This window comes from Brassica napus, chromosome C8 (assembly GCF_020379485.1).
Source record: "Brassica napus cultivar Da-Ae chromosome C8, Da-Ae, whole genome shotgun sequence".
Lineage (NCBI taxonomy): Eukaryota > Viridiplantae > Streptophyta > Magnoliopsida > Brassicales > Brassicaceae > Brassica > Brassica napus.
In genome coordinates this window covers 38,821,041-38,836,299 of record NC_063451.1, presented here as the reverse complement: position 1 = coordinate 38,836,299, position 15,259 = coordinate 38,821,041, and the positions used below count along the sequence as shown (strand labels likewise).

The window sequence follows — 15,259 nt, the reverse complement described above, 5'->3', positions numbered from 1 at the left end:
TTTCCTTCTTCTCCGTAACGTCTCGTTGATTTTACTTGGGTCTGAGCTTATGCCTAATTAACCCATTCATCCACTGTCCAGCATTCAATCCCCCTCATCGATTCCAAAGTAACCGTCTAAAGCTCCAACTGTAAATATCTACTCTTTCAGCCATGGTCAGCAAAGCTTCGACGAAATCTAAGCAAATTCTCTGTTAACTTGAGTCAATTCATAGATCATGGAAGGATCTCTATCTCTGGTGCTTGCTTTGATGTTGGACGAGGCATCATCTTCGTTCAACAGGTAAGTATAGCTCTCTTTGTTGTGTCATTAGATTCACTACATACCAATCTTTGTGTGATTTTAATTTATTTTTTGTATGCATATTAAAGGAACGAACATACTACAAGACCCTTCATGGAACTTGCATAACTAAAGCTCTTAAAAAGCCTAAGCCCCGCAAAGTTGGAATCTTCGATGTTGGTACCGAGAAAGGTATGCAACTAGATTCTTGGCAACTACTAACGGAAAAAGAGGGTGAATGAATTTTAGAGAAAGTTGTGTGTTTTGTTGTCGTGTGAGCAGGTAGGTCGGTGAAGGAGATCGTTGAAGTCGTCTTGCAAGAACCATGAGAAGGAGTTTAACTGGAGCAAGAGTTCCTTATGCTTTAAATTTCTCGATGTTAACAAAAAATCATCATTACATCCAGTAGCCCCAATTATTCGAAGGCTTTAGCTTCAAAAACCCATGTGGTATGGTCCACCAAAGGTTGTTCTTTTTATATGATTGCAACTTGGCTTGAACTATAAAAATATCCTTGCTTCTACGAGTATATCCGATTTCAATCATATGATTTCAACTTGTTTTTTTGGCTTACCTCCTTTGCAAGGCCTTGGATGGAAGAAAAACGTATATCTTCCTGGTGGATGGTGGACTTAGGCGAAGATCACCAGGTCTCCTCCATTACTTCTCTTTTTATCACATCATTTGTTTTCGTAAATACACATGCAGTCCAAGAACTTCATAACCTGAGTATCAGAAAACTTGTTTCGTTTTTAGTTTGATATCTAAGACCCTAACCAGCTAAGTATTGTAGGATGCAGCTTATGTGCAGCTACTACACTTTCAGACGATGGGTCAAGAGCATACGCTAGGTTTTGGAAGATTCAGGTATCTTATCTATATGTTTAACCCTAGACTTTATGTCTTATTAAGATAAGCACCTTAGGAAGATTATGTGTGTCTTGATGGGTATGAAGGGATCAATGGATGGGAAAACATGGACGGACTTGAGAACTCTACGGTTACTTGGAACTCTACGGTTGCTTCCGTTGAAAACTACACTGCTATGAAATATCCTGTTGACTGTCTCCACTACACACATGTGCCTTTCGATTACCATATCTAGACACAGTGAAGGAAAGTTTCCAAGTATGGCTTTTTACTTCTATCTCTTGTGCTCAGTGAACTGTCTTTGTAATCTTACTTGAACATGACATGGTGTGTTTCCAAGCAGGAGAAAACATTTATAGAGCAGGTGGTAGCAGATGAAAGCGATATGGAAGATGTTCCACCAGCTTGCTCGAGGATACTGAACTGGCATCTTCACTTGGCTGCCCTAGATGTCCCTTATCCACAAGGGTGGGTGATCCAAAATAATATCAAATCTGTTACAACTGTGAGATAGTTCCAAGATACAAGTTTTGACTGGTAAAGATTTATAGGGTTCATGAACTTTTGAAGTCTCAGGTGTTCAGGAACTTATAAGCAAAAAGTGAAGTTCAAGACTGTGAAAATTTGGTGTATTTAGTATGGGATGGACTTATATTTTTCCCTTTGGACATTATTTCAATACACGGTATGAGTCTAGACCACAATGAACAAAGTAATGAATTGTTCACAATCATTGCATAACTGTTCATATTCTGTGTCTAGAACGGTTACAAGTATTTTCGAAGTTAATGGTCTTTCAAGATTTGATTCTAGGCTGGTTTAGTATGAAATCTAGCAGGGTGATAAGCCTTTGGAATATGTTTATTTTTGTGTGTTTGTGTTTTGTTAGTGAAATAATTAGGTTATTGACTTTGTGTTTGTTGAAATCATCTTTTTTGATTTTTTTTTTACTTATGTGATATTGTTCGAGAGTTTCTCAAAAATTTCTCAAAAATTGTGTTTCTCGAGTTGTTGGAATGGTGATAAACACAATGGGATGGATCTTAGGTGAGAGTTAAATGATAATTAGCATTTATAAACTGATTTTGATAGATTTTTTAAATCTCCTTTCAACCAAAAGAAATTTTAGAATATAATTTTCTTCTTCGCTATAAATCAAAACACTATACGAACACCCACCTATATATCACTTCAATTTCTTTTTTTTTTGGCTTGCTAACTGAGAAACCTGTTGGACCAAAGCTTTACTTAAAAAAAATATAGAAGTTATCATTTATTAGATATTTCTTAGGCAAACACAGATAGCTTCGGAAATGAATGTACAAACTCAGCTCCTCATCGATAAATTAGTTTACAAATAAACACAAGCAGCTCCAATAAAAAATTGAATTTTAAAACTCTTACTTCTTAGTTAACAAACAAGAAAGGACGTGATTTTTGAAAACCAAAATGGAGCCACCAAATTTACTAGAACGAGAACCTATCTTCTGATTTCTTGATGATCAAGTAACATAATTCATTTGGTAAGAAATTATACACCAATGGTCATTTAAGTGAAATGCATAACGTCCACAAAGAAACCGTTTCATCCTAAACGGATCTCCTATAAAAATGTCTGGTTTATCAACATATTGGTTGAGTTGATCGGAAGTCAGCCTTACTGCTCAACTTAAAGAAGAAACACACAAATATTACGTAACTTACTGATATAGATTTCATTACACAAATACGAAATATGGTCAACCATTAATCTAAAACATTACACCAAAAAATTACTAATTACAACAACAAATGTGACAAAAAAATACGTTGATAAACAAGAAAAAATGAATCGAAAAAAAAAAGTTACACAAAATCAAGGTCCGGGAACATAGTAAACCAACAAAATAACATCCAACTCCAAATGGATAATAAGTCAAACTTAGCCCAAATAAATAAATCTTTTTCGTGTCCTATCACTCCTTCATCAGTCACCCCAAATCGCCTACAATCTAAGCTCCAAATCCACATGCAATTAGCTTCTACATTAAGAAAAATTAAAAAAAATTACCATTAACCAGTAATACAATAGCAATAATTGGAGCAAACTAAAGAAAATTTAAAAGATATAAATGTTTACCCTTCTTCGCCACATGCTATTCGTCTTCTTCATTACACACTTAAATAGCACGAGAAACTATCATTTTCTCCTCGGCATAAAACTATAGAAGTACACATCTATTGACCTAAAATAAACCTATAATTATCCCATTATAATAAATTTACAGTTCAAAAATCAGCAACAAAACAAATGAAGACCAACGTTGGGAATTTAGAAACAGAAACCTCTCCTTTCTACTAAGATGCTTTTGAAGATATAGTACATAAATTGAATAATGTGACATTTCCTAAAACAAATTACTAATTTACTATTTAGTAGAAACAATTATATATCCTAATGAACAATCAAAAGAAAAAAATACCCAACAACTAGAAAACATAAAAACATAATATATGTTTGCTAGAAACCCATATCGACCATCAAAATGTAACATCTCCAACAACATCATACAAAGCAGGTAAAAGAACAGATACACACGATGTAAGAGCTTATCCACATATACTGGTGATTCAAGGATTATGAACGATTTCAACTCATTAGAGAATAAAATACGAACCCGGCGCGTAGCGCCGGAATACCACTAGTCTTATTTAATATCAAAGGTAGCAATACAATGATTTGAATATCACAACTTAATGGAAAAAACAAATTAAAACGATGAGCCAAAACAATAATGAAAACATAAAGATACCAGTAGGTACGATAACTTAACATGTAAAAAAAAACCATGAGAAGAAAAATGAGCATTAGACCACCATTAACCCAAGTGCTTAAAGGGGTGCTTAGTGATTTTTTTATTTAAATAAAAGGAAAATGAATTAATTAGAGAGGACGCGCTGCTTAATTAGGCTTCAAAGGAAGCGATGCTAATGGGACACATGTTGGCATGATGTGAGTCGGCGTCCCTTTCTCTCTCTCTCTCACGAAACACAAGCGTTTCTTCTGTATCTCTCTCGACGACTCCGCCTTCAATCTTCTCCTCCTCTCGACGAAATCGATCTCTCCTCGACGCCTCCTCGACGGCTCCGTGGTCAATCGACGATGATGTCTCCTCGTATCTCTCGCTCTCCTCGAAGCCTCCATGATCAATTGACGATGATGTCGCCTCGTCTCTCTCGCTCTCCCCGAAACCTCTGTGATGATCGACGATGTTCTCTCCTCGTCTATCTCGCTATCCTCGACGCCTCCTCGACGCCTCGTTAAGAAACCGACGCTGATCTGTCCTCGTCTCTCTCTCTTTCCTCGACCACTCTGCGATGAATCTCGGCGTCTCGCGGTGTCGATCTCCCCGGGGATGAAGCTCCTCCATCTCTCTCTCGGCGTCTCGCAGTGTCGATCTCCCCGAGGATGAAGCTCCTCCATCTCTCTCTCTCGGCGTCTCGCAGTGTCGATCTCCTCGAGGATGAAGAATCACTTCACACCTCTCTCAGGCCCGGAGTTCTCCTCTACGTCAACAAAAGAAAGGTATAATAAATAATTTTAAATAATTAAAAAAAAAAATAATTAAGAACCCCTAATTAAGCACTTACCATTGGGGCACACATTCTGCTACTTTCTTAACTTGAGTTTTTAAGTACATGTAAAGTACAATTAATTATTTAAATAATCATTAAGCACCCTATATGGGATGTTAGGGTTAAAGATGGTCTTAGATCCTTGTGCTCACCAGTAGGTGATGTAAGAATGCTCAAAAAGTAACGTGACCATCTTAGGAGAAGAAACAACCCAAAATTTTTGGTTCAATTGGATCAAACTCCATGGTATCTTTACTTTAGACTGTACGTAGTTTCCTCATTCAAGAAACATTAGCCATATTTACCGTTGTATGACTGAATATGTTGAGCGCGAGTAACACTACACCGCAATCACAATAGGACTGTGAATTCGTGTCAGCAACCTCCACTTGTTGCTGGAATTCAGAAACACCATATATGTATGCTCGTGTCCATCACATTTGTATGCTCATGAAAATGTAAAACTAGCAAGAAGAGGCAGAACGGAACCGGAACAAACACCATCTGACCACCCAACATTCTTATAAAACAAAGCAGAATACAACCAGAATAGAACAAATCGATGAAGACTAGCCTCATCTGCTTGACACCATCGGAAGGCTCAACAAAGATAAGAACATATGAGGCTAAAAGCCCACATATAACCCATGGATCACTGACGGCGAGACAGGACGAAGACCGACCGAAGAGAGAACTCCGAGTGCCGATACCTAGTCGACGCCAATTCAAAGCGAAAAGAGATGATGACAAACCACCACAGCCATGACAAGCCAGATCCGCAACAGACAAGACCATTGCTACGATCTAAACTCCACAAAATTCTATACAACACACACAACCTAAATCAAAACAAAGTAAAAGAAGACATAGGCCTAAACGAGTTCTGGTACTATTCTTGAATCTTGTTGAGCCACTTTTTTGAATATCATAAATGGGCTGGTTGTTACAATTCTCTGTTATAAACTGGGCTGACTAATGGGCTTACTTAAAATCCATTAACAAGAAGTTTAGTTTCGTATTCATTCAAGGCTAAATCCGAAATTAAATCAAAACAATAATTACGCGATCCGGTTCTTGAACTTCCCTTAACCGTTCCGACAAAGGAAGCTTCGTAAACAGTGTAATTGTAGCGACATCTCTCACTAAACTACCATCATGACGATGCTCACCGTATTCTTCTCAACAGCGATTGTAACGACTATCGCAGTCCTTGCCTCCTTGAGTAGCCAAAAAGGTTCGGGAATCTTCGCACCGCCTAAAATCGCCGGCTCCCGTGATGTTTTCCCGTCGGCGAAGGTGGTTAACCTCACCGGAGCCTCCGGTCCGGAGAGCGTAGCTTTCGATCCGTCGGGTGAAGGTCCGTACGTCGGTGTCTCCGACGGTCGTGTCCTGAAATGGCGCGGGGAGTCGCTTGGATGGTCAGATTTCGCTTACACCTCGGCGAATAGGTGATTTGGCTTATGCTTTTGTCAAAGCGGTGTCGTTTTGAGAGGTTTGTTAGGTTTATAGCTAACCTTAGTATTAGCTTAGTGAGAGAAAGATCATTCTTTTAGCAACTTAGTGTGTACTTGTAAGCAAGCAATGTGCTTTTGTCACTCATGCCTTGTGGTAGTTTTAGAGGTTGCTTGCTTGTCATCATTATCACATAAAGACTCGTTTTCTTTGCAGAATGAATCTCAAACAGTTGTACTACATATTGTGCAATTCAGTATGTGATATGGATATAATGTTGTTTAAGCATTTCGTTCCTCTTTTTTTTACTCATCATTTGTGAATTTTTATGTGGTTCAGGCAGAAGTGTGTTCGCCCCTTTGCACCAGAGCTGGAGCATGTGTGTGGAAGGCCATTAGGATTGCGTTTCGATGAGAAAACCGGTGACCTTTACATCGCGGATGCATACTTTGGCCTTATGATTGTTGGTCCTGCTGGTGGTTTAGCCAAGCCTTTGGTTACAGAAGCTGAAGGGCAACCTTTTCGTTTCACTAATGATTTGGACATTGACGAACATGAAGATGTGATTTACTTCACAGACACCAGCACCAGGTTCCAGAGAAGGTAAGAGCCCAAAAAAAAACAACATCTTTCTTTGATGCATGAATTTAAAACTCCAAAGGCGTTGTCGTGTTTCAGGCAATTCTTGGCTGCTGTTTTGAACGTGGACAAGACAGGGAGGCTGATAAAGTACGACAGATCAAGCAAGAAAGTGACGGTTTTAGTACAAGGCATTGCGTTTGCAAACGGCGTTGCGCTAAGCAAAGACAGGTCTTTTGTATTGGTAGCTGAGACCACCACTTGCAAGATCCTAAGGCTTTGGCTCTCTGGTCCGAAAGCAGGAACACAAGACGTCTTTACTGAGCTTCCTGGTTTCCCTGACAACATCAGGAGAAACTCGAATGGAGAGTTTTGGGTCGCTCTTCACTCGAAGAAAGGTCTTTTCGCTAAGCTCTCGCTCTCTCAGGCTTGGTTTAGAGATTTGTTGCTGAGATTTCCGATAAGTGGACCGCGTCTGCACTCGCTGTTCACTGGAGGAAGACCTCATGCGACGGCTATGAAGCTGAGTGAATCAGGAGAGGTTTTGGAGGTGCTTGAGGATAGAGAAGGGAAGAGGTTGAGGTTTATAAGCGAAGTGGAGGAGAAAGATGGTAAGCTTTGGATTGGTTCTGTTCTTATGCCTTTTCTTGGTGTTTATGACTTGTAGTTTTTCTACACAAGTGTCTATGTGCACGCATGTTAACTCTTCTTTGTTACGTCCTTCTGTATTTGGAATCGGTGTCGATAGAGACTCTTAAGTACTCTGTAATGATAGTATTAATAAAACAGAGAAGTTTAAAACGTTAAGTATTTTTGCAAGTGGTGTGATGACAGTAAGGAAAACGAGTGGCTAGTTCCATGTTCGAGTGGTTATCTTATCCATCGTTTGCTATTTCTTCTGGATACAACTTAGTGCGTATTCTACGCGAAGTTAAGTATCACGAGATCAGATCATAACTATTGACTATGATGGCGTACATTGCATATTGTCAAATTCGATTTGTTCATTCTAGATAAATAGAGAATCAGATAAGATCATATTCAAGATACATGTGACATAAGAGAACAGAAGTCGTTAGCAAAGAAAGAAAAAAAAAGATTAATGTGTCATTTTTTTCTTGACATTAGTACTGATGTCCGACGTAAGAAGATTTGACTACGTGCTACGTCTGAATTGGGTATCTTTGAGTCTTTGTGACTTCTGTGGTCGAGAATGAAATGATATCACGTGAAAATGCGGTTAACACGTTTATGTGCGGTTTCCCTTTAAATTAAAGTTTGGTTGATATCGGATCCCATTTAACTTAAAATCATACATTAAAAGTATATGACACCAGTATTACGAATTTAATCACTTTTCTCACAACAAACAGTTTATATATATATATATATATACAAGACCAGTACTACTTGAAATCAATACTGTGGAGATCGATTCCTCCTCAAACGAACTTTAAACTTGTGATCTTCTTCTTGATTTGAACTTGAACCGTGCGAACTAAGAGAGCACAGACGAGATATTGACCCGTGTTCACTGTACCACTCTTAACTAAGAATTGCCGCTATACTTCACCGGAGCTGGAATTGTACCAGCAATTTGACTATACCTCCAACGGATGAACTAGCCACCGTTTTTACAACTCGATCGCCTTGCTCTCTCTCTCTTTATCTCTCTGATGACTGATCTAACAAACTTAATCAGCTCAGATTAATAACCCTAACTAACAGTTAACTGACCCTTATAAACGGAGTTAGCTAACCATCACATGTACACAAACCACAAGCGTGTTTCCTAGCCAAAGAGAGAGAGCCGGTTTAAATCAATTACAAGCTTAAACCATTCTAAACCAAAGACTAATCTAAGCTTAATCAAACGAATCTAAACCGATCTCTATGACTTGTCTATAATCAACAAATACATTGACAAGAGAACCTCAAATGTCACGTAGTTTTTACTATATGTATATTTTACTGCTTTTTAATGTTATTTCTACACTGATCAATATAAAAGTAAAGTTTAAAATACATTCGAATTCGATCGTTTTAAGAGTATTTTTAATCCATCCTTGTATTTGTTTACATAATAGTAAATTTATTCCAACTCATTTCTATTTTTTCATCTAAAATTAATATCTCTATATTTTCTTCATATTTTAGGAAAAGAAATAACATTACTTTAATGAATGATAGGAAATGAAATGTAGCGGGAAAACTGTGAGGAATGTACAATCTTTCATGCATCGACGCTTTCGGTGATTTCTACACATGAACAACATTCACAATACTCATATAGACACTTGGCATTTCAACAGAAATGACAATACGTGTGTATCTCTTCATCCACACAACAATAAAAATATCTAGACTAATTTGCCCTCTTCACTTTGCTTTCTGATGTTATATAATCATTGTCACGCTTCTCAGCTAACAACAGCTAGTGTTGTTACACGTACACGTCTCTTCAAGTTCAACAGACGTATTTTTCTCCGGTAAAACAAATGCCGACTAGTCAGAAAGCTCCGGCTTGGGCCATTGCGGCTGTTTTGGCCGTCTTTGCCGTAATAGCATATCAGATTTTATTTGCGCCTGATGATTTAAAGGGCACGAAGAATATATTGCCAATGGCTAAGACTATACCACTTCCTGTTGATGGACCAGAAAGCATTGAGTGGGATCCACAAGGGGAAGGTCCTTATGCTGCGGTTGTGGACGGCCGTATTCTCAAGTGGCGCGGCCATGATCTTGGTTGGGTCGAGTTTGCATACACATCTCCTCTCAGGTTTTAGTTTGTCTTAGTATTACAACGTTTATTAGAACACATCGATACATGCATAAAACTAAGCTTCCATTATGTTGTTTTATTATATAATACTTCATCCATTTCAAATTATTTGTCAATAGTTATTATTTTGCACAAATGAAAAAGGTTAAATTTTCATATTTATCTTTATTTGGTTATTGATATACTATAGCATTTACTGCTTTTTGAGTTCAATTAAAGATAAAAAAATAAATCAATATAAAAGTATTGTATTGAAATCATAAACACACTTTAACAAAAACTTTAATATATAATGACAATTAATTTGAAACTGAGAGGTTAACAATGATAGAAGACCATGATTAATGGAGATTTCTTGGGGTGGAGTTCTTAGCGGAATATAAGAACTTGTCTCTTAACTTTTAACTAAAAAATGTAAGAACCGGTTCTTAAATATAAGATACGGGTTCTTATATTCCGATAAGAACCCCCACCCTAAGAACCCTCATTTAATCATGCATATCCTTGTTGTACGTAGGGGAAACTGTTCACGGCATGAGGTAGTGCCTACTTGTGGAAGGCCACTAGGACTCAGTTTCGAGAAAAAAACAGGAGATTTGTACATCTGTGATGGTTACCTTGGGGTGATGAAGGTTGGACCAGAGGGAGGTCTGGCTGAGTTGGTAGTGGACCACGCTGAAGGTCGCAAAGTAATGTTTGCGAACCAGATGGATATAGACGAAGAGGAAGATGTCTTGTACTTTAATGACAGTAGTGACAAGTATCATTTCAGGTATGTATAAATGCAATTGCAAAATAAAACTAAAGTGTTTGAAACAATCTAAAACTAAACTAGGGGTCGGCACAGATGGCGAGTATTCATATTTTTTTGAGGTATCCGTGATTCGATATGTTTTGTTTGGATCATTAACTTTGCATCTGCATCCATCATCCTCCGATCTGTTTTATAAAACATAAGCATTTTAATCGGCTTCAGTTTTACGGATATTACATATTATTACAAGTTTTTCTCGGTAGACCTATGGATATCCTAGTTTTTCGAATCAAATAAAGACATATAATGGACTGAACCAAATTTTACGGATATTTTATCCGCCCCTGATCTAAACATATAGCGACTTTTGTCTGTCAGGGAAGTATTTTACGTGATTTTTAACGGAGAGCGGTCGGGGAGAGTGATCAGATTCAACAAGATGACCAAAGAGGCCAAAGTTGTCATGGATAATCTCCGTTGCAACAATGGTTTGGCTCTAAACAAAGATAGGTCATTCTTAATCACATGTGAGTCTGCCACTGGTCTTGTCCATCGATATTGGATCAAAGGTCCTAAAGCAGGGACCCGAGATATCTTCTCCAAGGTCCCAGGCTATCCTGACAACATCCGTTTGACACCAACGGGAGATTTTTGGCTTGGCATACATTGTAAGAAAAATCTGATAGGGAGATTGATGCTAAATAATAAGTGGCTAGGGAAGCTGGTTGAAAAGACGGTGCCGTTGAACTTCTTGATTGGGGAGATGCATGGGTTTAGGCAGCAAGGGATCGCCGTGAAAATCTCCGGGGAGACAGGGGAGGTACTTGAGATACTTGAGGACAAAGAAGGGAAGCACATGCAGTATGTGAGTGAGGCTTATGAGAGAGATGATGGTAAGCTTTGGTTTGGGTCTGTTTTCTCGCCTGCCGTATGGGTTCTTGATCGCAAGTGAGTAGTTTCGTTTGTTGTAAGGTAGTGATGTGTTTGTGGAGTAGTTGCATCATTTTACCTGCCTTCCACTTTTATGTGTCTGTTTCCTTTCTATATAAATAAAACACGGATTCAAACACAAATAAGTTAATTTTGAAATCAGTGTGAACATGTATTGATTTCTACGCTTGATTATCTATTAGTTTGATGACCAATCTTTGATGTTTACATATGGCAACATTTTATATACTGCATGCATGCATTTGCTTGATCAGAAATACAAAATTACTGCATGTATTGAAATTCAGATGTAGACAAAATGTTTGTGTTTTTGTTTCTTTTGTCGTATCAGTGTCTCTTGGATTTGTAACGCTTGCTTATCTGATAAATTGCTGATTGAAATGTTATTGTTTTTTTAAATCAAAACTGCATGTATTGTTGACGTATCCCACAGTGGGAGATTAGTTCATAACCAAAAATCTTACTTCGATATATTTTGTTTAGTAAATTCTGACAAAAAGTTTCAAAACATAAAACTCGATGATAGATTGAACAGTGTGCATAAACACAAACTTAAAATGGTTTAACAATTAGAACAGTTGGGAGAAAAACGAAGGGACCTTCTGACTAATACTCTTTTATATAATATTCCAATTTGTTGACAAGGCCTCGCAGATTCTTGAGATACAGTAAGCTGCGCTAAGAGGATACCCTGAAACTGAAGAAACCAAGAAACCACTTTCAGGTCATATGCTGTTTTAAAATCTCTCTTTATTTCTTTCTGCAAAGGATGATGAGTTAAGGAAGACAAACTTACTCGCCACAAAATCATCGATATAGTCACACTCTATTTTCCCGTGTGACATCGCACCAAGCTGCAATAATAGGGCACAAGTTTGAATACGATTTGGTTATATGTACGCTAGAAGCTAAAACCTATCTCACTAAGCAAATGTGTTTAGACTTTTGTGCTGAAGTGAGAGAGAGAAGTGTTTTGAGATCATCACTAACCACAAAAACAGTGTCGGTCTCATTACAGACGGTTGATAGGTGCTTCTGCATATTGACCAGCTTTTCAGAGCTATACGAGAAGCCTGATAAAAGAAAAAAAACAATCCGTTCTTTTCAGCTCTCATCCTAATGCAAATATAAAATAACCAAATGTGGGAGAAAACTATAGACTTTTCTTTTACCTATTTTTCTACAGTTAGGCGGTAGGTGGCCTGTAACAGGGTTCTTGATCACTCGCATAAGTTTCTCACGCTTCCCAGCTGCACTAATGCTAAGCTTTTGTAGCAATTGCACTGCAAAAAACCAACAATGGCGGTGGACTGAGAAACAAGAGGTACATGAGAGGTTAAAGTAACAAAACAAAGGAGAACTCACACATGATTCCAGCGAACCGCTTGTAAGTTCTTGGTATACGAACATGTGGCTTAACTTCAAAAAGAACACCTTGCTCTGTTCTAACATACACCGCTTTCAACCTCCCAGCTTTATTGACCGGACTATCCAAAATCATCAAAAGAGCCTGAATGGAGAGAAAGATCACTCAAGATGAGTCACAATCCGTTATAACATATCACTTGAAAAAACTATAAAATTCCGAACCTGATGAGTGATGTCTGGTCGGTAATGAGCAGGATCTCTGCCATTTTTTCTCAAGAAATTAGCATGATCATCAGAGTTTAGAAGCTGGTAAGTCTGCAGAGGAAGAATAAACATATACATTAGCACAAAAGAGGCTCATAAACTATATCATTTCACAAAGGTGTTAATGCAAACACTCTTTCAAATTACCTTTCCAACTTTGGCAACCTCGAGAGAGGCCTTCTCAAGCACAAAAATAACACCCGTCTGGTCCTTCTTATTATCAGAAACGACAATAGGTATTCCCACATCAAGCTCATCTGCTGCTTCCTCAGCTATCTCATTCTCTTCATCATCTTCCTCCTCTGCTTTTGATGTGGCTTCTCTTTTTGCCTTCTTCACCCTTTCTTTTCGTTTCTGCTCGAACTTAGGCTGCTCCTCTTCTTCGTCTTCTTCCTTATCGTACCTCTCTTTTCTCTCCTTCCTCTTGTTCACCTTAATCCCATACGGCCTCACCATCTTTCCTTCAAAATCAAAACTAAACCCAACACAAAATCAAGTAATCAGATGCTAAAGGCGTAATCTTTTCTCGGAAAAATGCAAACACAAACACATAAAGTAATCAAATTTCATCGTTTTCAAAACTACAGCGACCCAATGCATACAATCACACACCCGTTTAGCTTAAACTCGAAAAGAATGAAACTTTTGATGAAGAGCAGCTAAACTAAAGAGAGATACAGAAGAAACTATAGCTTACTCCGATACCCTTGAGCTTGCAGAGAAGATTCGGGTGAGCAGGCGACTGAATTGAATTGGTGCGGTTCACTAGATAAACCCTAATTTCCAAGGTTTAGTTTCAGCCACTGAATAATAGAGTTGCTTAAAGGCCCACTAATCTCAACCTAAGGCCCATTAAGGATTAGGGTTTCAGAAGGTTGAGGGGTGGGCACTTCGGTTATTTTCCGGGTTCAGTTCGGTTTGGTTAGTTTGGTTCTAATATTTTTCCAACTGAAATAAACCATAGTTAGTTCGGTTTGTGTTCGGTTAGTATTCGGTTCGGTTTATGTTCGGTTCGGTTTATATTCGGTTTGGTTTGTATTCGGTTTGGTTGAGTTTATTTTTTGGATCAGTTTTAGTTTAATTTTTTAAGAGAAATTATGTTTTAAAACATAAATGATCTAAACATAAACTATGTGAACTAAATTCAATATAAAACTGAAACAAAAAATTTTAAAAGTCACAAAAAAATATATAAGAATTAAAACAAATGAAAGTTTACTAAGAAAACTAATATCATTAATAATGTCTCTTATATCATTATTTAGAAGCATGCAATGAACCATCAATGTTTCTTATATCATTATTTAAATGACTACAATGAATCATCTTCCATGTGACGCTGTATAGAAGAACTTTTGTTTTTAATAAATTTTTTTTAGGTTTTAGGTTTAGATTTACATATTTAAGAATATGAAAATACAGACTTTTCTATTTCTTTTAATTTAATGATTACATATTCGGTTAGAAGAACATATGTTAATGAATGAAAAGTGGAAAATACGTGATTTGGTATTAGAATTTTAGTATATTAGTATTACTAATATTTTTAATTTAAATAATTACAAAACACATCGTTTCTCGGTTCGGTTTGGTTTTAAACCAAACCAAACGAAACCATTCGGTTTGGAGAAATCTTCAACCGAATGGTTTGAAATAGACTTTGGTTCGGTTTGAATCGGTTTCGGTTCGGTTGGTTTGGTTTGACTCGGTTCGGTTCGGTTTTTTTGCCCACCCCTACTTAAAATACAAGCATCTCCAAAAGACACTCTATAACTTCAAATATAAAGTTTTTTGCTCTCCAAAAAGGAAGTGAAACTTCCTATTTGAAGTTTCACTACTCAAAACTTCAAATTTGAAGTTTCATATTTTTATTTGTATTTTGGTCCCTACAATTACACATCACATTTATGATTCATAAATATTTTCTTGTTTATTATTTTAATCCTTATAAAAATTATATCTCATAAATATTTTAAGTTTTCTTTACAAAATTGAATTTTACACATAAAATTAATAAAACTTTAAAAGAAGATTTAAAATATTTAAAACTAGATTTAAATAACAAAAATATCCAAAAGAAACTTAACAAAAAAACTTAAAAAAAATTACATGAAGACATAACTATTACACAAATTTAAATATTACAACAACACTAATAGTCATGTAAGTTTGATCCAGAACCTTCAAAATTTTCAAATATTGTCCAATTTTTTTTTGTGTAATTGAAGATGGTTGTTGTTGTTGTTGTTGTTGATGATGTCTTTTCGTACAATTCTTTCTTGTTCATATTGAATATATTCACGAGTATTAATATCATCGATAAAAATTAGTCTTTTAGCAAT

General features: G+C 37.0%; 3 protein-coding genes and 1 long non-coding RNA gene across 6 annotated transcripts; 2 read left to right on the top strand and 2 right to left on the bottom strand.

Moving 5' to 3' along the window:
• Positions 1-3,802: 3,802 nt before the first annotated feature.
• LOC111208852 lies at positions 3,803-5,244 on the bottom strand. The gene is made up of 2 exons (XR_002660750.2): positions 5,073-5,244; positions 3,803-4,698 (listed from the first exon to the last, which is right to left on the bottom strand). It is a non-coding gene; the product is annotated as an uncharacterized LOC111208852 (long non-coding RNA).
• On the top strand, positions 5,193-7,605 carry LOC106412214 (protein STRICTOSIDINE SYNTHASE-LIKE 10). 2 transcript variants are annotated; one of them, XM_048764733.1, is made up of 3 exons: positions 5,193-5,653; positions 6,559-6,822; positions 6,898-7,605. In XM_048764733.1, the coding sequence occupies exons 1-3, from the start codon at positions 5,508-5,510 to the stop codon at positions 7,463-7,465; spliced, it is 978 nt and encodes a 325-aa protein (XP_048620690.1). In that variant the 5' UTR covers positions 5,193-5,507; the 3' UTR covers positions 7,466-7,605. The 2 variants fall into 2 exon arrangements, with proteins under 2 accessions (XP_048620690.1, XP_013708572.2); XM_013853118.3 differs by lacking the exon at positions 5,193-5,653 and adding an exon at positions 5,818-6,215.
• Positions 7,606-9,218: 1,613 nt separating this feature from the next.
• Positions 9,219-11,479, top strand: LOC106412412 (protein STRICTOSIDINE SYNTHASE-LIKE 9-like). The gene is made up of 3 exons (XM_013853334.3): positions 9,219-9,577; positions 10,098-10,352; positions 10,713-11,479. Exons 1-3 carry the CDS (start codon positions 9,297-9,299, stop codon positions 11,284-11,286), a joined length of 1,110 nt encoding a protein of 369 aa, XP_013708788.2. The 5' UTR covers positions 9,219-9,296; the 3' UTR covers positions 11,287-11,479.
• Positions 11,480-11,733: 254 nt separating this feature from the next.
• LOC106411956 (ribosomal RNA small subunit methyltransferase NEP1) lies at positions 11,734-13,745 on the bottom strand. 2 transcript variants are annotated; one of them, XM_013852824.3, is made up of 8 exons: positions 13,615-13,745; positions 13,065-13,392; positions 12,876-12,968; positions 12,651-12,795; positions 12,458-12,568; positions 12,276-12,358; positions 12,082-12,139; positions 11,734-11,982 (listed from the first exon to the last, which is right to left on the bottom strand). In XM_013852824.3, the coding sequence occupies exons 2-8, from the start codon at positions 13,371-13,373 to the stop codon at positions 11,903-11,905; spliced, it is 879 nt and encodes a 292-aa protein (XP_013708278.1). In that variant the 5' UTR covers positions 13,374-13,392; positions 13,615-13,745; the 3' UTR covers positions 11,734-11,902. The 2 variants fall into 2 exon arrangements, with proteins under 2 accessions (XP_013708278.1, XP_013708279.1); XM_013852825.3 differs by having other exon boundaries at positions 13,623-13,734.
• Positions 13,746-15,259: the final 1,514 nt, after the last annotated feature.

Excerpts from the sequence above, each read along its gene's own strand:
- LOC106412412 (XM_013853334.3), top strand. The coding sequence starts at position 9,297 with ATGCCGACTAGTCAGAAAGCTCCGGCTTGGGCCATTGCGGCTGTTTTG. Across the intron at positions 9,578-10,097 it reads GCATACACATCTCCTCTCAG|GGGAAACTGTTCACGGCATG; the intron begins GTTTTAGTTTGT and ends TGTTGTACGTAG. Across the intron at positions 10,353-10,712 it reads AGTGACAAGTATCATTTCAG|GGAAGTATTTTACGTGATTT; the intron begins GTATGTATAAAT and ends TTTGTCTGTCAG.
- LOC106412214 (XM_013853118.3), top strand. The coding sequence starts at position 5,923 with ATGACGATGCTCACCGTATTCTTCTCAACAGCGATTGTAACGACTATC. Across the intron at positions 6,216-6,558 it reads GCTTACACCTCGGCGAATAG|GCAGAAGTGTGTTCGCCCCT; the intron begins GTGATTTGGCTT and ends TATGTGGTTCAG. Across the intron at positions 6,823-6,897 it reads AGCACCAGGTTCCAGAGAAG|GCAATTCTTGGCTGCTGTTT; the intron begins GTAAGAGCCCAA and ends GTCGTGTTTCAG.
- LOC106411956 (XM_013852824.3), bottom strand. The coding sequence starts at position 13,373 with ATGGTGAGGCCGTATGGGATTAAGGTGAACAAGAGGAAGGAGAGAAAA. Across the intron at positions 12,796-12,875 it reads GACCAGACATCACTCATCAG|GCTCTTTTGATGATTTTGGA; the intron begins GTTCGGAATTTT and ends CTCTCCATTCAG. Across the intron at positions 11,983-12,081 it reads TATCGATGATTTTGTGGCGA|TTTCAGGGTATCCTCTTAGC; the intron begins GTAAGTTTGTCT and ends TGGTTTCTTCAG.